Below are 21,732 nucleotides of genomic sequence, written 5' to 3' on the forward strand. Positions count from 1 at the left end.
AAAAATGTACATGTTAACCCTTTCCCAAGTGGGTCAACTTATGCCACATGTCCACCAGTATGTTCCACATGGCACTCACAACTTTGGTCACCTCATTGTTTTGTGATTCATTTTACCCACCTACGTTAAGCGTTTCCCACATGCGGAGCAGTTCATGTATTTTTTGAACACATTTTCGGACCTCTTTTATTTTTTTTAAGATTTTATTTTTCGTTTTTTTTTATCAGTATGTTTGGGTCACCACTGGTTTGCAGGTCTTGTGCAGCACAGTTGGCGACCGTGCGAAAATTTATCCTTATGTTAGTTAAAAAAAAAAAAACAACGTTTTCTCTTCAGCCGTGGCAAACTTGTAAAAATGTAAAACATTTAGACATGGTATTGCCACCGTTTTTTCCTTTGTTCCACTTTTTCGAGACCAAAGGGGGTGCGCACCGGACGTTAAATGAACAAATGGAGCGTCACAAAATGGATCGTTACAAAATGCACGTACAGACGGGCATCCACGTGTTGCATGAAAAAGTAATCCCATGGGGTTGCGCCAAAATGTGGCTAACGCTGTGGAAGGGCTTCGCAGCAATTGTCAACTTACCAGCCCTTCATGCAACATGGTAGCTCAAGTATAATGGTTTTCCTGTTTTTCTTATATTATAAAAGTGTTAACAACAGTGTATGCATGATGAAAGCTAGCGTTATGATCAGAAAATGGAGATCCGCATAAGCTGCAAGAATTGCGCAACGCGTAGAAGCTCATGCGAGGTGTGCACAATGTAATATATAGCCCCGTAGTCAAAAAAAAAAAAAAAAAAAAAAAATGTAAAATTTTCTTAAATCGCTAGATAGTTGAAAATACGAGAATGAAATCACCCACCGTGTTGTAGTTGCGAGCGGACCCCAAAGGAACCAAAATGTGCGCAAAAAAAAAAATAAGTGCTTTTTTTTTGCGATTTGAAGTTATCAACCTGAACAGGAGCAAAAAATGGTTGAAAATTAATTGCATGAACATACAGCCAAATTGTGGCACTTCGAAAGTTGCAAACTCCAATTACTCTGGCCAACGCACCTTTGGAAAAAATACCCCGTTTTGTTTGGCAACAATAAACCTGCTCCACCTTTTTTGCTGACCACAAAACTGCCAACCCATTTGGGTTAACAGAAAACACGTCTCTTACACACCATGACGAAGAAAGTAGAATTAAAATTTTTGGGAGGCCTGGAAAGCTATTTGGAGGATAAGTCCAAAAATGTGGTGACGTTAGAAATAGAATCTAACAAGTTCAGCTTTGAAAATTTAATTGCCTACATAAGAAATCACATTCTTGTGGACAGGAAAGACGTTTTTGCCGACCATGTCATTTGTGATGGCACGGAGTTTTGCCAAGTGATGGTTGATAATGTAGAGCGTAAAAATTACAATTTAAGTGAAAAGGCCAAGATAAAACCAGGCATTATAGTCCTAATTAATGAATATGACTGGGAGATTATGCAAATGTATGAGTACCAGATTAAGGATGGTGACAAGCTGTGCTTCCTATCAACTTTGCACGGAGGTTGACCTGGAATGGGGGGCGCAACGTTTGTGTGTGTGCACATGTCGATGTGCATGATTGTATGCGCGGAGATGTGGCATGAAGGATGACCTTTGCTTGTCCTATTGCGCCGTTAGAAGGGGGGCGATCCTTTTACTGCCCCCTTCTACCTTGACGTAGTAAAATACACCCCTGTGAAGTGTAACCTTTTTTCGACCCCGCTCCAGCACCACCAAAACGGGTAGCGGTGTGAACTTGTTTTTTTTTCTTTTTTTTAGTTCAACCTTTTAGTAGAAACGAAATAAATACGCCTTGTTCCTTTTGTAACAACAGAAAAAAATTCCGCGACTGCTTATGGAAAGCAGCTCTTTTCAAATAAGCAGGAAAAAAAAAAAAAAAAAAAAAAGGAAAAAGATAAATCATGGGGTCCTATAATCTTGTGCAGTACAAAGGCATGTGTACGCGTTTGAAATATACCCAAGCGGGTTCATGCCGTCCATTATGCATCCCCAGGTTGTTTCCTTAGAGCTGGCTTCCCTTAGTTGGTAACTTTGTCCCCCTTACGTGTGTATTAGTTGTATGCGTGTGTATGAGCTTATATTTTTTTCTTTTCTTTTTTTTACGAAGACATTTTTGTAAATTTTATTTTTTAAGTGCACAGCTGTGTGCGTATAACTGCTCGCCTGTCGCATAAAAGGACAACAGACAGGTACATCTACTTGTCCTACCTATGGGAAGTCTAAGCATGCACACACATTTTTGCTTATATTTTTTGGCCCGTTTCAAAACCGAAGAGGGAAAAGGAAAACCCGATTAGGATATATGTATATTTTTTTTTTCTGTTCGAAATGAAAATCCTGAACTATATATGCGGTCGCCCCTTGAGAAGCGGAGGGACGGCCCCTCTCATTTACAACCCTATTCGAAAGTGGCTAATAATTTTAATGATACTATATATATGCTTGTCTGTTTTGTCTTATGGAGTATTTTTATACCCAAAGGCGTCAGACTTGCATTGCTCCCCTTTGATAGACTCTTTGTTCAGCTTTTCCTTGTCTATAGGTAAGGACTCCAACTTGGAAAGAGTGTTTCGAACGTTTGGCCTATAATTGAGTTTTGACCTGCTCGCTTTCACCATTTCTCTCATTTTTGTGTCATTTTTTCCTCCCCCTCCCCCTTTTTTTTTTTTTTTTTTTTTTTTTTTTTTGACCCTTTTCACTTTCTGAAGGAGCCTCCAACCTCATGGCTCCATACTACTCCGTGATTAGTTGCAGAGAATGGGGAACGGAAAATGAGTGGTCCGTGGTGGCAATCGTTTCAGCCGCCATGGCAATTATTGACTTGAGTTCCAGCTTCTACGGGATATATGTACTGTGCACAATTATCGATGTGGTTTTTACTAACATTTCTGGGATGCCTGACTGTACTTGTTACAAAGCTATAGTTTTTTTTTTTGCAAATGCTAGCTTAGTTTTCCTGCACTTAGTTGTTGCCATAGTGAGCATCGTTGCGTATTTCGTACTCATGGCGAATATAGAAAGACAGCTGGAAGATAATCGAAATGTTATTTGAATTTTTTTTAAAAAACTCCTTACGTTTTTAGCGTAGTATGTTGTTTTATCCAAATTGGTTTTATCGCTTCGCTTAATTGTGCACCCCGTCACCAGTGCCTTTTTTTTTCCCCCTTTCTAGCCGTTTGTGTCATTTTAAGTTTACCTAGGATTGAAGTGTGACTGCGTATCTCCTTCCCCGTTTTATCGTTTCATTTTATTATTTTTATTTTATTTTGTTTATTTGTATTTTTTTTTTTCTAAGGTTGCATGTTAGACATGTACAAATTGGGAAAGGGCAAACAGCTTACCACGTTATTTAAGAAAAGGGCACAGAAAAAAAAAAAAAATAATTAACACCTGGTGTATTATCCAGTTGAAAGGGGTGTGTACTAAGATTTAAATGGAAGCAAAACAGAAAGACATTCGGCGTTTACGTTTTTTTCTTTTCTTCATTTGCCGCATCGGCCATAATAAGTACTAAGCCGATGATGATGAGAAATCCCCCAATCAGCCAATAGGAGTTTCTCTTCTCACTAAAAAAAAGTACACCCATTATAGCACTTAAAAAAAAATTAAAAACAAAATTGAGGATGGTTGCAAGGAAAGCCGAATAGTGGTTCATCAACAAGAGGTAATATTTAAGCATCAGCATGTTGAAAATGATAAACAGCAATAGGTAAATTATTCTCACCCCAATTTGGATGCTCCATGATATATTTACTCCATCAAAATTGGTATATAAAATGGACACATCTGATGCCTTTTTGAAAAACACGGACGCCAGGGTCCCCGACAGGCTACTAATGAACGACTTGAGAATGTGGGAACTCCATACTTTGCTGATCAGATCACGGGCACTCATCGCATTTATTTTTTACCAAGCTGCAGTAGGAGGGTAAAAAAAAAAAAAAAAAAAAAAAAACGCACATAAGTGTACATGTATCCAATACAACAGAATATGTGCATACAGACACACCCCGTTTGGAACAAAGCTTGTCCACAAAAAAAAAAAAAAAAAAAAAGCACTTCGGGAATAACTCCTGAGCGGCCTATTTGCTTACGAAAACGAAGGTGTTCCTTATAGTTTGAAATAAGTTAAAATAAAAGTTGAAAATGATGTTCTTTCTCTGATGATTGAAATTTCCAGGGGTGGGAAGTCGCTTGGTGTGGGGATGCACAGGTTCAATTTGGTCCGCTGGTTTTTTCGAGAATTTGGGTTTGGCTGTTATTCGTTCTTTAAATAGGTATGTGAAATGATCTACAAGGGTGATGGCGGCAAAGGAGAAAAAAGGAACAGCTCAATGATGCAGTGGAATATTAGGGTTAATAAACTAGTGCACGCAAAAACGGGTTAAAAAGCAGTTGCGTGTTTGGGTAGCCATGTTGTCTGCCCTGCAACATGTGGGACACTCTATGAATGCACAGTATTTTTATATTGGGGGGAGCGCTTACCAATTTCATCCTGTTTTAGTGCCACAAGGCGCTCGGCCAATTTCAAAACCTTTGGGTTTGCATTTTTTTTGCTCATTTCGTTAGAAGAGGCAATGCAGTTTGGTCTTTTTCGAAAAATAAACCTTATGAAAAGGAGTTTAAAAGGGGGAGGTAATATTCATATGTTCTTCCAGTGGGAGAAAAGATTCCACAGCGGAAGCAAAGCTGACACAGAACGGATTGGCGTTCGTCCGAGAATGCGTGTAGGATAAATGCATGCCTACCGAAGGTTCAAACAAACAACTGCTAAAAAAGCACAGTAACAAGGATTCAAAAGGAGCGCGAGGGAAGAGGCCCGTGTGCAAGTTGGTTTAAAAAAAAAAAAAAAAAAAATGGATCAAGCACAAAAGGGAAAATATTCACGTCGTTGATTTACGTAAAAGCGCAGGATGCGCGTGTGAATGTTGGAAGAGGCATAAACTCTGTTTCACAAAAAAAAAAAATAACATAAAATACATGATGCGCACAAAGAACAAAAAATGGCCAAGTACACAAGGGGAAAACATAACAAAAGTGGGGTTCGCGCACGAGGCAGATCAAAGGAAAAAGAAACATGGACAACATTCGCTGGAAGGCATATATGCATATTATCATATAATGCTTCAAAAAAGTGCAGCGATATGGTAAGGGAAGAGAAAAGGACATTTTGTGTTAATTATGTGTAAGATTAATTAGTTACGAAATGTTTGCACAAAACGTGTTAATTATGGAAATGCGCCGATAGATACAATACAAAAAAAAGGGGGACACGCACAGGTGCATACATGCATATATGCATATATATATATATATTTGTGTACTTGTTATATTCAGCACTTTTGGAAGGCCCCCAGCTCCGCTAAACAGAGCTTCGCCGAAGTAGAAGCCTGTGACAGGAGAAACACAAAGCCAATGAAGCGCACAGGCGCACGGAAGGAGACGCCTCTACTACAAGCTGGACTCCTCATCTTTCACATTGATGTAATACAAATCTCTGTTGAGCGCCTGGCTATTATCAAACGAATTGGAGTTGCACATGGAGCCAGTGAAGGTATCGGGCCTCTTACCATCAAATAGAAGGTCAGCATCCAAGTGTTTCTGTCTGCGTATTTTTCGGTTGAGTAGGTACCCCCGGTTGTTTAAGTTCTTGGAGTTATTGGTCGCATCGATTTCTTTCTTATCAGTTATTATAAAAGATTTGACATCCTTGTAGATGACTCGAACAGTAGTATGTGGTTTAAATATGAATCTATTTTTAAACTGTTGTAGGAGAAAATTCTTAAGTGTTTCAGAGACGTTAATTTTTCCAGGGACTCCGTTACTCTCCATGAGATTTCCAGTGAGAACATCAATTCCCCATAGGTCATATCGTAATCGACCAGATCCGATAACTCCTCCGACACATGACCCATAATGTAATCCAATGCGCATATTTAAATTAGGGATACATAATTTCTCTCTTATTTCTTTTATAATTCTTATCATGGAATATGCCATTTCGAGTACCCTTTCCGTTCCATCTACAGGATCATAATCTTGGTTGTCTTCAGTGACTGGCTCACTTATAGCTACATATGCATCCCCGATGGTGCATAATTTGTATAACCCATATTTAGTACTGTCGTTGTCAAATTTGGCAAATAATTTCTGTAGTAATGTTAACACTTCAGATGCATCCACTCCATTAGCCCAAGAAGTAAATCCACATATGTCCGCAAAAAGAAAAGTTAATCGATCGTGTGTGTAGGCAAGCTTCAGTCTATCCTGTTGAAACTCTTCTAACACGTGTTTTGGAAGCATATCGTTAAGAAGCTCTGTTGCTCTGTTTTCTGTCTTCTTGGCACTTTCATTTGCATAAAACGTTCTCCTATCTATGGATTCCTTGCAATAGGTAGATATCAAATTGAAGGTCACATACCAGGGGATCAACATTACAGTAGAGTCCGTTGTGATAGTTTTGACCACGCTAGTTGATATGAAAGTTAAAGACATGGTAATGAATAATAGATCGACCAGGATGCATGTCTGAAATAGCATCCCTGTGTTATGGTGTAAGATAACTAAGTAAAAAAAAAATTCTATTGTATCATTGGTCATCCATATGGTGTATGAGGTTGTCTGGTCGGTGCCTGAAATGGCCCATAAGTATGCAATGGAAAAAACGCAAGCGGCAGATATGAATAATAAATTGAGGAAAAATATCATCCACTTTATATTTAGGAGGGAAGATACTTCAGGCCTCGTTCTGTAGTGAAAAAGTAGCCAAAGGATAAAGCCAAGGTAAGTGTAGAGAGAACGCACAGACCAGTAAGCAAAGTAGTTCACTTCTAACGTCTGTGTTGCAAATTTGTGGTCCACAAAAACGATGGAAACCGTGCTTGAGATTAGGGTTTGCATGACGAAGGTAACTAGGAATATGATGAGAGCCTGCTCGATCGAGTTGATATTGGATTTGTTACTGTAGAAATGGGCTCTGTACTTTGCCTCCAAATTTTTGTCGCTAAATTTGAGGAAGATCCACTCGCTGTTGAGTGATATTACTCGTTTGAATTTGTCCTCCTTTTCGATCATGTGGGGTGTCTTTTTTGGGTGGTTCCTCGGAGGGGGGATTCGCGTTGCGCTTGTTTTCCGTTCATCCAGTCGGGGCTTGCCCCTGCCGTTGCAACTTTCCTTCCGCTTTCCCCATCTCCAAATGCAAAACACCTTCGATAAGCACGAAGCCACATAGCTGGGGGATAGCAGCCCCCCCTTGGATCCCCGTCCATCCATTTCTTCCTTCCTGTCTGCATCCTTTTTCGCATCCTTCCTAATATTCTTGAGATAGTTCATCCTTATGTTACTCAACATTTTGTGATACGAGACATGATTCACATGATCGTAATTGACACAGTCATATGGAGTACAGTAGTTTTCACCACAGGAGTTGCATTTCCGCGTACACAGTTGGATGTCCTTGTAATCATCTTCATTGTTTTCCAGAAGGTCTCTATTAGAATGTGTAAAATTTTGTATGCTCTGTTTAGTATGCTGATCAATTATTATTTCCTGCGTTCCCAGTTTATTATGTCTGTGGTGAAGGTTGTGATTTTCTGGATCCTTTTTTATTAAATTATCATTTAAGTAATATAGGGAGTCACTGAGGGAGAGTTTGTTCACCCCTACATCGAGTTCTTTTATCTCTTCCAAATTATTATTACTTTCAATGTAAGGGTTGAAATTTGTTGTCGTATCATTGTTGAGGCCATTATTTAAAAAGGTCATGTTGAGGACATCTTTCTGTTTCAATTGATGTCCTACAGCTGTGCCTATTTTTAAATTTCTCAATTTAATAATTTCGTAGAAATGGGTATTGACATCTCTAATGTACTCATTGGGGAAATCTTGAAGAGACAGATCTTTCAAATTGACGTACTCTTTGTTTGTGTCATTATCAGATTCGTTAAAACTGTACTCGTCATTATATATGGTATCATTTATGTAATACTCATTGTTTTGGTTAACTTTGTTTGAGTAGAAGCCTAATAGGTTGTGTGTTTGGTCCAGGTTTATGTTGTTACTTGGGTCATTACTCTCCATGTAGAAATCGGATACGAAATTATTACCCTTTCCGTCTGTGGGTTCTTCTAAAAATGGATAGTTCAACCCTATGACAGATGTGAGGAGGTATGTAGTCATCGTTCCCTTTCCTTTAATTTCTGTTTCCTTCTTTTCATATATCAATGTTTTGTCATCCTTTACCAAATCGTAAGTTGCTTCGGATATGTGTATGTAGTCCGGCTTGCCAGTCGTCTTCATTCTAGATGCTGTGTTCACTGTGTCTCCAAACAGGGCGTACTGTGGCTTCTTTGACCCCACGACACCTGCTATGATTCTGCCCGAATTTATTCCTATCTTGACTCTGATTCTGGTGGGGCCTCTGTCCGCGGCGTTGCCAATATTAGCGTTGGTGGTAATATTAGCGGCCGCGACAGCATTAGCGCCGGTTGTTGTTGCGGTATCAGTGGGGAGTGCGTTTTTGTTCGCTTCCACCTCCATACTGCCCTCTGTCCCACTGCCAAAAGAGTCTCCAGCTTTGAACATATGCTTTGTCCTCTCGTATTTCATGTGGCTGCTAACCTGCAGAATTGACAATGCAAAGTCGATGGAATCGTGTGCATCCCGTTGGCCTTTATTTTCCTGAGACTCACTTCCCTCTTTCTTTACCAACCCGCATGCAGCAAGATAGGTTTCGAAGACGGTTTCAATTTTGGTGCAGTTAAACTGTTCTGTGCATTTGTCAAAGCAGAGGAATAATCTGTCCAGCACCTCGACCAGCCTTGTAGGTTCAATACTAGCAACGATATTTTGGAAGTCATAAATGTCACAAAAGATTATGGTAACGGTTTCTATATCTTCTGCTTTTAACGAAATGGGGATTCCTTCTTCATTCAGTTCAGAGTAAATCATTTCATCAACAACAAACGGGGGAAGCATGGTGTTTAATATTTCTCTTTGTTTTCGTCTGGACGCCTCCACTGAATATTCTAAGAGGAAATTTTTTCTTTGATTATATTCCAAGCGGTACCCGACAAAACCTACAAACACATCGACCCCGATAAATAAAGGTATGTAATGTGCTAGTCCTTTTTTGTCTAAGAAGTGATCCCCTTTAAATCTGATGATGAAGAGACTTAAAAAAATAATGTTACACAATACGGCATTAACAAAAGGTAATCTCAAAATGACAAATGTGTAGAGTGGGAAAAGAACTGCTTGGAAAACTCCATCGATGTGGGTAATGGAGTAAGTAACTACATGATGCGTTATGATTAATATCACCAGAGCACTGATAATTTTGTTAAAATTTTCTATGAATATATTTTGGAAAAAAGTTGTAACCGTTGCTGCCATGAGGACTAATTCTAGTAGTAAGGACAAGATGAGAATGAACAAATCGGTGGAAGCGTTTGATGATATATTCCAGTACTTACTCAGTGATGATTCTAATTTCCAAATGTAGAGAAAAAAGACACCTAGGAGGATAAAAATGAATCTGTACCAAGGGGTAAAAATTTTGTAAAATTTATTCTTCTTATGAATTTGAAACCCTGACTCTAGTTGCATGTCCTTAAATGCTAAGGTAAATCTATTAATTAAGTTGCTAACTTTAACAATTTCTTTTTGTGCGTCTTCCTTTTTCTTTTTCTTTTTTCCATTATTGTCATTCATGCTATCTGTACTTGTGTAAGAGAACTCGGACGTGGATTCGTTGTCGTAAAACTCAGGTTTATTTTGTATAATGTGATAGTTCCTCTTGTTCACATCAAGCGGTTCTGGAATGTGTTCCATCCTTTCGTTGTTTTTAAAAAATATGTGTTCTTCATTAATTCGGAAGCGCTTTCCTTGGGGTAGCAAATCCACTAGAAAGGTGTTCTTTAACGGGTTCAAGCAATTTTTCAGTTCCACCATCATGGATTCATCAATTCTGGGAATGGACGACTCGGTGTATTCGTCGGAGGCCGAGTCGATGAGGTCTACTCGGTCACACTCGTCATTGGGCATTTCGCCATGTGCCGTTCCCCCATTTGGTGCTTCGTCAATCGCTGTTCCGGATGTCACACTATTGGCTTGCTTTTTCTTCAATGCTGGCAGTTCCACGTCCTCATGTGCTTCGACTTTGCCCTGTGGCAACTTCATCGCCACTTCCTTTTTGGATGGTGCGGTGTCTCTATTCTGTTCCGTGCCACTTTTAAGAACATCTTCACCTTTGCGATGTTCCCTTCCGTTTTTGTTCTCCAAGCAGGATTTTTCCTTCTGCTCTGTTGATCTCCCCGCTTTTTTTTCCTGTCGAACCTCGTTGTCATTTCCGCCGTTTAAATTGTCCCATCTTTCCTTTCTACGTCCACTTGGCTTCTTCATCATCTTCTTCTTCTTTGTGGTGTCTCCTGGCTCGTTCCACTTGTCACTTGCATCGTCTGAGTGATTAAAATTTTCCATCCCGTGAACAGCCTGTTCGCACAAAGTAACTCTGGCGCTGCCATATGTTTTCTCTTCATCGAACTGTGTATCATCATTGCAGCCGAGGCAAACATCCTCTCCATCAAATACCCCTTGGCCAAAATTTGAATTTGCCTCTTTGTTGAATCCTTTGGAGGAAGAGGTGTAGGAGTTGCGTAGATTTCTCTGTTTGGTTGGGCATTTCTTATTGTTCATTTCGTAATCTTGTTCCTTACTTAACTGCTTCATATTTGGCTTAAATTTGCATGTATTGTGGGCCGTTTTGCTAAATCTGTGCTTAAAATTTCTTCCAATTTTTTTTAAATTTATGAATTTTTTTTTGCCCGATAGGAAATAGACGTACTTGTACTTGCTGTGCTTCTCCTGGTACTGCTCGAACAGCCAATGGTTGACAACGCTGTAGATATTTGGGAACATCACAGCTTTTACAAAATTAATAAATATATAGCAGATGATGCAAGTAGTAAACCATAGGGTTAGGAGAATGTAGAGAGGAGCCCACATGAAGGTTTGTCTGAAGACCTCCCTTATGTACTCATTAGAAATATAAGCAAATAATAAAAATAGAATAGAGGGGAAAAAGACAAAAAGAAAGAAACCAAAACAGGTGATCAGTATGGATGGCGACCATAAAGATCCTTCCAGAAAAAGACGAACAATTGATATTAAAAAACAACCAAGAAAACAAATATTGCCAAATGTGCTAATGGTAACGACTTCCCCATTACTCAAGTGTGAATTTTCCCGAAGTGCTGTGTACGCAAAAAAAAACACAACAATAGAATAAAAAATACCTTCGACAACCCAAGGGAAAAATTTCAACGTACTCATGTTGTACTTCCTTCTACTGAGGGCATAAAATAAAGGAATGTTATATAGTACGTCATAATTCAAATTGTGCTGCAAGAAGGCGTAATAAATGACGGGAATGAAAATCCAGAAAATGTTGAAAAAGGTGTATAGCAATTCTGGGTATATTTTTACACAACTCCATGATGCATATGCTTGATAAAAAAAAACGGGTAATATGAGGACAATGTTTTTAAAAAAATTCCAGTATAGGATAATGCTCATGGTGTATAAATGCTTGGAGCCATATATAAATAATAACTTGCGAAGATAAGAGAAATTTTGTATACAATAATCTGAATAGCCAGAAGAAATTATACATTCAGGGGTCATGATACTCACTCCTATATTTGCTTCCTGCAACATTGCTATATCATTTGCTCCATCTCCAATGGCTAATGTGTTCGGAGTTGGAGTTAGTCTATGCTTTATTAATTGTACAATGAATGCTTTCTGCTTTGCAGTTATTCTACAGGCTATGACTACATCGGAACTGCATGCCATGTTTAGAAAATGGGTTTGTAAATCACTATGGTTTAAAAAGGTTTGTAAATTCTTTCCATTGATTAGTAGACATAACTTTTCATGACTCTTTTTTTCTTCCTTCTCTAATTGGAATAATTCATACAACGCTTTTCCTTCTCGTTTTAATTTCTTACAATTCGTATTTTCCAACATGGCATGAAATATTTTCGTGTGTGAATTTAAAAATTTACACAAAAAGGAAATATGTAATGAGTACTCTACATTGTCTCCTGTGAGCATCCATATTCGGATCCCCGACTGTCCCAAAATCTCTATCGTTTTAGATACCTTTTTTTGTAACCTATCCTTAACCCCGGTAATTCCTAAGTAGGTTAACTCCGTCTCCACTGATTCGGCTACCTTCTCTAGTCTCTCCTCTTTGTTGTATATTGACACGCACGCATCGTCGTACATTTTTTTATACTTGAGCGTTTCTTCTTCGTTTAGATATTTAAAGGCAAATACCATGGTTCTTAGCCCCTTGACGGAGAACTTGCGTAGTTGCTTTTCTAGCTGCCGGTATCGCTTCGCGAATCTGCAACATTCGCTCCTTTCCTTGTGCACCTTTCTCTTCCTTCTCTTTCGTTTTCCTGCCTTTTCCAAAAAACTACTATACTTCAAGTCGAGCATGGACAGGATGGAGGTGTCGGATCCCTTCACATAGAGAATGGAGCCGGACTGCATAAACTCTGGCTTGACAACAATAGACATCCTTCCCCTCTTGTTCGTGAATTCATTAATCCCGATAATAGTCCACTTGTGCAAATTTCCATCAATTTCTACGCACATGGTGTTTTTGTTTCTTAGTATAAGTCTGTATCCAAGATAGTTGGAGGTGTAAATTAGGCATTCCTCATCGAGGGAGCTGGATTGATAGTTGATGGCATCCAAGTAGGCATTGGACTCGGAGGCATAGTTATCCGTCATTCGGGGGTCTCTACATTTGTCTAAGTCAAAATCGGAGTGTTGTATGGTATTGCGATCGTCCGTCTTTCTGGAGGTTCCTCCGTCATCATACACTGAGGGAGGCACATTCGCGCTGTTATTTGAGAACTTATTTGAGAAGTTATGTGGGACGCTGTTAGCGACGTTACTAGCAATGTTGCTGCGGGAACCCTTCTCATTAACTAAGGAAGCGAATTCGAAGATGTTTTCATCGAAGTTTCGTGACTTGGGTTTGTATTTCCTGTCCACGCCAGCTGCTCCACTCTCACTATTGCGATTACTCGCGTAGCTGTTCATGGAAAGCAACTTTTCCTTCGAGATTTGCTTAAAGGAAACTGCGCTAATCCTCTTGGAGATGTAAGCGCTTTCACTGTTTTTATTATTGTTCTCATTGGAAAAAAAATTCTTATTCTTTTTCAAACTGAAATAAGTGTTCCACCTGTTTGTGTGTTTTTTTTCTGTCCCTTTGTAAATCTCTGAGCTGGCGAAAGAAGTGTAACTTTTTTTTTTTTTCCTAAATTTTTTATTAAAAAGGAATTTAAATTTTATGTTGTTTTTTTTTTCATGTTTATTTTTGAAATTATTCAACGTGTTGTAATTGTAGAGATTGGTTTCATTTTTCTTTTTCGCATTTCTGTCATTGCTTGAGATTTCGTTGATCCATTTGGTTTGTCTATCCCCCCATTTACTTACCCCCCGATATTCTTCTTCTTCTTCATGCTCCTCCTGCACACCATCATACTGTATGGACGTTTGTGCATTTAGGTCATTCTTGGCCTTAACCAGATCGTTTGACTGTTGCTTCGGATGATTGCTGTGCTTTTCCGTATATTGGGAAACTCCTTTGGAGCTCCGAGAGGGGAAATGAGTTAAGTTTTTACTTCTGATGTAATCGAATTCGATGAAAGGGACAACTGCATGGCACAGACTTATACATTTGAAGAACTCATCAATGTAGTAGCCTCTCCATGTGTTTGAGTTCAAATCTTCATAAATTTTTTTGTCATTAAAATCACACCTCGCTTTAACAGATCCTGTGTTCATATTTTTTCGAAAACTTTTGGGTCTCGGAAATTTATGTTGCATTAAATAGGTTCGATAATTTCGGTCAAGGAAGTGGGACAGGTCAGCATTTTCGTGTGTGGCTTCGTGTGTGGATTCGTTTGTGCATTCGTGCGGGCATTCGTTTGTGCATTCGTGTGGGCATTCGTGGGAATACCTTTCGCTTGCTCTCCCCCTGTCTGTAGCTTCTTCCTTAGTGTCATCTTGCAGGTGCGTGTAGGTGTTTTTTTCCTGCCCCAATTCGGAGTAACTCCTGATGCTATCAACATCGTTAGCCATGTCTTGATGATAGTTGTTAGAGGAGGAACGCAAGAAGGACGAATTGACGTTGTTGCGGGAGCCGCAGGAGGAGGGGTAAGAAGTATAGGAAGAAGAAGATGACAAACCCGATGATGAGTATGACGATGAGCAAGATGATGAACAGGGTGAAGATGTATGATCGGAAAAACGGGAGGAAGACCTTGGTGATATGGAAGAGGATAACGTAGCAGTATTTTGCAAGGATGGACATTTATTTAAAGAGTTGTCAGAGAATTTTCTATCTATACTCTTCGATTGGTAATTGGACAAGCAACTGGATTTATAGTTCGGAAACATTTTGTCTTCTTTCTTCAGATTATTAGCATCATGCGTGTGTGCTTTCTCCGATTGGTTCTCACTTGTGTTGTTCGCATGCCATTGATAATGGCGATGAGGTAGATGATCTTTCCTTTTGCTCACCCCCTCAGCAGGTTGTTCACATTGATCAGATGACTCATTACAGATATTGGTTGCGAAGGAAATTTTTTTTACTAGCGCGTCTTCCGAGTCTCGCTTTTTAAAGAAGCGATTGCTACTGATATTTTTCCTTACATCATTATCATCATTGTGGGAGGATCCTGTTCGACTATAATTGGAAGGTATTCCTTTTCCCGTTTTTCCTTTTTTCCCTTTCCGTCGCCTTTCTCCATACGTTCTACCACCAATGGAACACATGTTGAAGGACATGTAATTGGTTGTCAAAGTTCCTGTTTTGTCTGTAAATATAAAATCGACATTTCCTAAATCTCCATGCATGTTAGAATTGAGGCAGATTCCCCAGCCGTATTCATCTTCTTTGGGGGTAGAATGGTCCCTATGCAAGTAGCGCTTACTGGCGCTCTTCATTTTATCCACTTTTTTGACAGCGTCAATTGTTCTGTTTGCCTTCTTTGGTCTTCGAAAAAATGGGAGGAGGGCGTATAGTGGGTTTCTCCCTCTGCTCGGCGCACCATCCGTGTTCACCCTCGTTGGTCTGTCATAATTGGAAAAATTGTCCGCGTGGTTTCTGACATGGCAGTTAGCCTCCCCATCTACCTCTCCACTAAACTGTACGTCGATTTTTCCGCGCAGGGGGCCGTGCGCGTTAGAGGCAGCGGCAGAGGAACATCCACTTTTCACGTGTCCATGGTAGGGCACACCTTGCTTGGTCACCATATTGGTCTCAAAATTTACGAGTTTATCTTTTCTCAAAAATGTATTTTTAACCCTTTCAATGAAGTAATTCTTTCCGCTTGCCCGTTTCCCGTGCACACTGTCGCTCTCGGCAATGGAGCTCCTATTATAAGCAGTATTAGAGTGGGACTTGGAGTTGACCACGCTGCTTCTATTATTAAAGTAACTTTTAAAAGCCCTGAGTTTATCAAAGGTACCTATAAAGCTTTTTCTGTTGTTGAAATTTGGTTCTGTGTTGATTGAAGAGAATCTATTCTGGGTAAAAATTTTTCCGCTAATATTATTCAAAAATAAGGTGTATTTTCTAAAGAAGTTACACGATTTTGTAATTTTCAAATTAGCATTTTCATCATTTTCATCCATGATGGAGGGTTCGGATAATTCATTTTCGAAGGTACTGATTCTATTGTCATTTTCGATAAACACACTTTGGAGAATAGAAATTAGGTCTACCGTTATGAGGATGCTAATAGGAATGATATTGGAATAGAGAAGTGTGTACTTTATTATAGATTCAAACAAATTATCCTTGACTGTAATTAGTAAAAAGTGAATCCCATTTTTGAACTTATCATCTTCTGTCCATTTGCACAATACTGATATGAACACACAAATAAAGGTAAAAATGATAGTTAAAATTGTGTATATATTTAATTCTTTGTTGACATTTCCAGATTTGTATACACTCTTTAATATATTTTTCATAATTTTTGTATCGGTTCCTGTGTATATTATAACTCCGAAAATGTAGTCTGTGTTTTTTATGTAGGACCCTTTAAAGACAACGTTGTTAATGGATAGGGAGGTAGCACGGGGATGAGCATCTAATTTTAGGGACCCGTTAAATGATTCCATATTGCTGTTTGGTTTTTCACAAATGATTCTTCCTCTTATATTGCAGATCCCATAGATAGACGTTTCATTCCTCGTTTCATTGACACAACATTTTTTGTTTAAGTTTGTTTCTCCATTTATTAGCGATGTCTCTATGTATACCAACCCTTCATTGTTGTTGCAACTTAGCAGGAGAATATCTGCAGGCACTTGTTCATTTTCTATCAAGCGAATGATACTACCGACCGTTAGATCCATCCACTTCACTGCTTTTAGCTCACTATTGTAACCGTCCACAACGTGACATAGCCTATTATTGATCTGAGAGTCTATATTTGACCTCCTAGAATCTTCGTACACATTTTTCACAATAGATACACATACAAAAAACGCTAGCAAATAAATGGATGATTGCTTAGTGTAGTACATATAGTTTGAGAGGTTCTGAAAAGCGGGAATAAATTCTAGTAGGCAAATGGTCAAAAACCATATGTTTGGTAATCGTAAGAATTGCTCATATAGGCTCTTAAAGAGGAAGGAATATGTGCCATACCTGTTTGAGGATATCTGATTAGATGGAAAGCTAATTAACTCATCTGTGTCGGTTGGGTTGATTTGTATTTTTCTAAAATCCCACAAGGGCTGATTATTTGTGTCTTTGTACAACTTTTGCTTCTTTTCCATCCATGCTGCTTCCGCTGTGGCAAAATCATGTTGCTGCTTATTTGCGTTCACATTTTGATTCTTCATGTTTGCATGATTTGCGAATACCTTCCCAGAATACTTTGCCTTGTATCCGTTATTTCTCTTTCCGTGAATTTTTTTTTGTTCCATCATTTTTTGGCTTATTTATATGTTGGCATAGTTGTTCCTTCTGAGTTTCGTTAATATGGGAATGTATTTCAGATCTCGTGAGTAGGAGGACATTTTCGCCCTTTGAGCTTTGAGGAAGGGGTGAAGGCGCACAGCTGAAGTTACCATAAATGAGCAAAAGGACATATCACGAATACGAATTGACGCCAACAGGTGGAAACGGCGAGAAGTACGTATTTCTGTATACGTACAACCGTTACGAGGGTAAACTCTATACCCGCACACAGATGTACGTGTTTGTATTTACCAAATTTTTAATCACACAGAACAAGGGGGAATTTTAAACAGGGCAAATTGGGATCCTCGCGAAAACAACCTTTTCTGTTGCTAAGGGACTTACACACACGCAGACCCAGACACAGAATAAGGTTCAAACGTATACCTAACACGTGAGTGTCCAGTTCGAGGTAGAAACTCACGATGCGGCGCTTCAGAACATTTAAAAAAAAAATACGCCCACGATTTAATGGTAGTTAAAAAATGTAGCTACGAACAAGTAGGGCATTATTCACATTGGCGTCTGCGCGAGGGTAGCTCCATGGCTGCAAGTGCGAGTAAATCTAAGCATATGAGAACTGTGTATGGGTGTCAAGCATGGGTTACACAAATGCGCAGAAATGTAAACAAATGTACGCAAAATTGCACAAATTTATACAATTTTTTTCCCAAGTTCGCGCCAAGTGTACATCCCTGCTAAGCAAAAAAAAACTCAAAAAAAAATTAATAACAGGAACATTAATTCAAGATAAGGGGGAAATTACCAAAATGCTCTTTACACATGTGCTCATACAAAATTAGCGTATAATGTGGACATGCCTGGGATGACATAATAAAAAAAAAAAATAAAATAAATAAAAAATAAACAAAAACTGAAAAGGGGAAAATACTCTAAAAAATTAAACAAATGAGTCAATTGTTTTAGTGTAAACAAATGATATTCTCGAAATAATTAAAAATATTTTTGCTATGAAATTATTCGCGCCTGAAGCAGGCATACGGGTGTGTACGCTTTTTAACGTTTTTTATGTTCACACTTTATTTATGTTTTTATAATCCTTTCGGCACTGGTTCGGCCCTTCTTTGGGAAAAGTTTGGAAGCTCTTTTTTAGGAGCAATATATTGAATCACCCTTTTTGGAGGAACCCCTTTGCCCTTTTTTTTTGGAATTTTACTCCAGTTCCTTATGTTAATCCTACTCCATTTAGCCTCATGATGAGCATTATCCAAGGCCTTAAACGGTATGAGAAAAAATAGACGGAATGTTGGAACACAAATGCCACATTACTTAACATGTGTGCGCACTGAAAATGTGTATACGTAATAGGGGTGGGGGGCATTTCTTTGCATATTTGAGATAGGGATACATGGAGGGGGGGAGGATTTTATTCCCACGTTTGTACACAGACTCATGCCTTGGCCAATACGTATGCGATGGGAAAATGTGAACTGAAGATTCACGAAATTTTTTGGCAACGGAAGCACATAGCCCTATGCCATTTTTTTAAAAAGTAAAAGCTGTATGGAGAGAAAAACGAGTAGATGGAGAAATAGCTGTAGTCGCTTATGCACGTGCATAAATTTGAGGATTAAACGGAACAAGCACTCACGCCTTTAATTTGTGACATGCAAATTCGCGCCGTGTTGCCATTTGTCATACAGCGGAAAGTGGGCACATTAAGGGGGAGGGGGGATTCGACCACATTAGGAGCTCCTACAACGAAAGCACACTGTCTTCAGAACAAATGTAACTGTGGGAGGTCGCAGCGGAATGTAGCAAAACGTACGACTATGTATTGTGGACATGGCACTTTTGAACCGAGCACGTTCTTAAAGGTGAGGAAAAAGTGGAGGGGAAAAATCTTCCAATGCCTAAATACAGGTGTGGACTGAATATGCACACCATTATACCAACACAAGTATGTAAATGAATTTTTGGAACAAAATTTTAGCCAAAATATAATACATCATTCAATCGTTTCCGCCAGTCATGTGGCTGTAATGAGGTCGTATATTTTTTTTTTTTTTTTTTTTGCACGGGATAGTGATAAGGAGAAACGTAAATATATACATGCTGTTGGTTGCTGGATCACGTCCTGTCCGTGTTGGTAGAGAAAAAAAAAGAAATTGTACACTCAAGTTGGCTTTGCAATATGCTCACTTGCCTTACGGCACCGCGCTTTAATGGGGCACACACATTGCAACATTATTTTTTCGCATAATTAAAATGGAAGAACAAGGTGGCGTAATAATGTACATAATTTTTATGACCATTTCATTTTGCGTAAATTCCCTTATGTGCCAACCTTTGCAGATGCTTATATGGGTGAGAAGCGATATAAAGAGGGGCTCGTGTTTAATTCTTTAATTTTGTGTGATTAAAAGGCTGGGGCCAGGTCTTTTCGCGCAACGTGGTTTTTCACTCTCTCGCACTCGGTCTAAAGCAAAATTTTGTGAGTTCACTACCCCCTTTAGCATATTCAAAATGTTAAAAAAAAAAAAACACATTTAAATGTGATTTAAATTTATACATTACCTTGACCTCTGTTTATCCTTGTATCACCTGTTTGAAATTGGATCATTGGAACCTTTTTGATTGTCCTAAATTTTAGGCAGTATAATTACTGGCCTCAAAATAGGAACACCTTAAAATATTTGCCCAACTGCTGAAGAAATATTTTGCAATTTTTTTGTGTCACCACGTTTTTTCCCTTTTTATGTGCACGTGCTACAGCCAGTGGTGAAAAAAAGTTCTTTGTGCATTTTACGCAGTATGCATACGTGTAAGCACATGCTACTCATACTCGTGTGTGCTTGTGATTTACAGTCAAAAGAGAAAAGAAAAAACATGTTTGATTGAAAATAATGCTGCTTGGTTTGAAGATAATAGGACTGGAATTATTTCATCCTATTTTACTGGATGTGTATGTATTTAAAAAAAAAAAAAAAAAAATTCTCAGGGCAAGTAAATACATTTTATATATACGTTCTCGCGTATGTTCATGGTTTATACTATGGGTTAACGTCAACGATAATGCCAACTTTGCAGCTGACGTAATATCGAAGCAAACTTATACGTTCGTTCATTTCATATGCATGTATTTACCCTACATCAAAATGTATGGCACAACATTGGCAAGCGCAAAATGAAGCACAGGCATTATATATGGGCTATTACTACTCCAATTAAGCAAATGTTTTTCGAGGACGTGTTTTAAGCAGAACTTTTGTTTTTTTTTTTTTTTTGTTTTTGCATTTTCTGACATTACATAAGGCGATAACGAAATTGTTCAAATCGCTCTAACAATATTTAAAATGCCATAAGTGTGCGTACGCATGTTGCGTACATGTATATATTTGAGTTTACGTTTAAAAGTATACTTGTACAATGTAGCATTCTCTTGCCATGCAAAATGTTACGAGAAATTCCTAATGTACATGTACGAAGCATAACGATCCGTGAGTGGCATTGCAAGGTACCGCGAAAGGGAAAAATTAATTCCTCTCAGTTTTGTGCAGTTTTCCAAATTGGCACAATTTTTTTTTTGTTTTTTCAAACCAGCTGTGCAAAACCCCAAAATTATGGCCTTCTGAAAAAGCCTCGCGAAAAATCCAAAGTGTAATTTGGTATCAAATAATTTAATGTGTTACGACATATAAATTCTGTTTTCCAATGGTACAAACAGCTTAACATGTTATATATTCGGTGGTTTCATTTTTTTTTAAAAAATCGTATACGTGTTTTTGCGCAGCATGTATACATTTTCGTATAAAATATACATACATATGTGATGGAAATATGTATTTATATAAAATATATGCTGCTCTGTTATTTTGAACCAAGCCCATATGTTTACGTAGTAAGCATACGTGCGTACAAATGAGCCATATGTTACCCACTCGAGCTTTTATATGCATATTATATTATAAGAATACATGTTATTGTGCTCAATGTGGAATGTATATACATGCGGATTTTCAGTTTATTTTATGTGTATTTGTGCTATAATTTTTTTTTTTTTTTATGCTTTTTGTTTTCATTTTTACGATTGAAGCTCTAGCTTTAATGAATTTTTTTTTTTTTCCTTTCTCATAAGCATAAATATTTGTACAAAAAGAGAGGAAATAATTTTTTGTTTTTCAAACATTAAAGCATTATTCTCATATTTCCATTCTGAGGATTATATATGCGGTTTTAGCGGCTTTGCAAGGAAAGAGATAAATGGTATAACCTGGACGTTTTTGAAGCTGTAAGGGGAAGGTCATAAAGGTAAATAGGAAAAAAAAACAAAAAATACAAAATAACTTATGTAAGCATTACAACAATAAATGGATTCGCCTCTCTGTATTCCATACGTGTTTTATATGAACAGCTAAAGTTCTATCGTAATGCCGGGAAAGAGTGGTGACAGGAGTATTATATAAGAATTGAGCTGGAGAGAGCGACGGTTAATGAAGATATAAGATTTTACCACCTGCCGCAGCACATAGCGAAACGTACACCCCAACGTACCATTTTACGCCAAATGCATATGTGAAAATTTAAGAAACAAAAAAAAAAAAAAAAAAAAAAAAAAAAAAAAAAAAAAAAAAAAAAAAAAAAAAAAAAAAAAAAAAAAAAAAAAAAA

At 38.2% G+C, this 21,732-nt stretch overlaps 5 protein-coding genes across 5 annotated transcripts; 2 read left to right on the forward strand and 3 right to left on the reverse strand.

Annotated features, from left to right (window-relative positions):
* Window positions 1–1,174: 1,174 nt before the first annotated feature.
* Window positions 1,175–1,552, forward strand: AK88_00120 (uncharacterized protein; the record flags this gene model as incomplete). Its single annotated transcript, XM_012477771.1, has 1 exon — window positions 1,175–1,552. The coding sequence occupies one exon, from the start codon at window positions 1,175–1,177 to the stop codon at window positions 1,550–1,552; it is 378 nt and encodes a 125-aa protein (XP_012333194.1).
* Window positions 1,553–2,374: 822 nt separating this feature from the next.
* On the forward strand, window positions 2,375–3,098 carry AK88_00121 (uncharacterized protein; the record flags this gene model as incomplete). Its single annotated transcript, XM_012477772.1, has 2 exons — window positions 2,375–2,588; window positions 2,755–3,098. 2 exons carry the CDS (start codon window positions 2,375–2,377, stop codon window positions 3,096–3,098), a joined length of 558 nt encoding a protein of 185 aa, XP_012333195.1.
* Window positions 3,099–3,509: 411 nt separating this feature from the next.
* AK88_00122 (uncharacterized protein) lies at window positions 3,510–3,941 on the reverse strand (the record flags this gene model as incomplete). Its single annotated transcript, XM_012477773.1, has 1 exon — window positions 3,510–3,941. One exon carries the CDS (start codon window positions 3,939–3,941, stop codon window positions 3,510–3,512), a length of 432 nt encoding a protein of 143 aa, XP_012333196.1.
* A 187-nt stretch (window positions 3,942–4,128) lies between these two features.
* Window positions 4,129–4,607, reverse strand: AK88_00123 (uncharacterized protein; the record flags this gene model as incomplete). Its single annotated transcript, XM_012477774.1, has 2 exons — window positions 4,129–4,337; window positions 4,532–4,607. 2 exons carry the CDS (start codon window positions 4,605–4,607, stop codon window positions 4,129–4,131), a joined length of 285 nt encoding a protein of 94 aa, XP_012333197.1.
* An 890-nt stretch (window positions 4,608–5,497) lies between these two features.
* On the reverse strand, window positions 5,498–17,071 carry AK88_00124 (uncharacterized protein; the record flags this gene model as incomplete). The annotated part of the gene is made up of 1 exon (XM_012477775.1): window positions 5,498–17,071. The coding sequence occupies one exon, from the start codon at window positions 17,069–17,071 to the stop codon at window positions 5,498–5,500; it is 11,574 nt and encodes a 3,857-aa protein (XP_012333198.1).
* Between the last annotated feature and the right edge of the window lie 4,661 nt (window positions 17,072–21,732).

This window comes from Plasmodium fragile (genome assembly GCF_000956335.1).
Source record: "Plasmodium fragile strain nilgiri unplaced genomic scaffold supercont1.1, whole genome shotgun sequence".
Classification (NCBI taxonomy): Eukaryota; Apicomplexa; class Aconoidasida; order Haemosporida; family Plasmodiidae; genus Plasmodium; species Plasmodium fragile.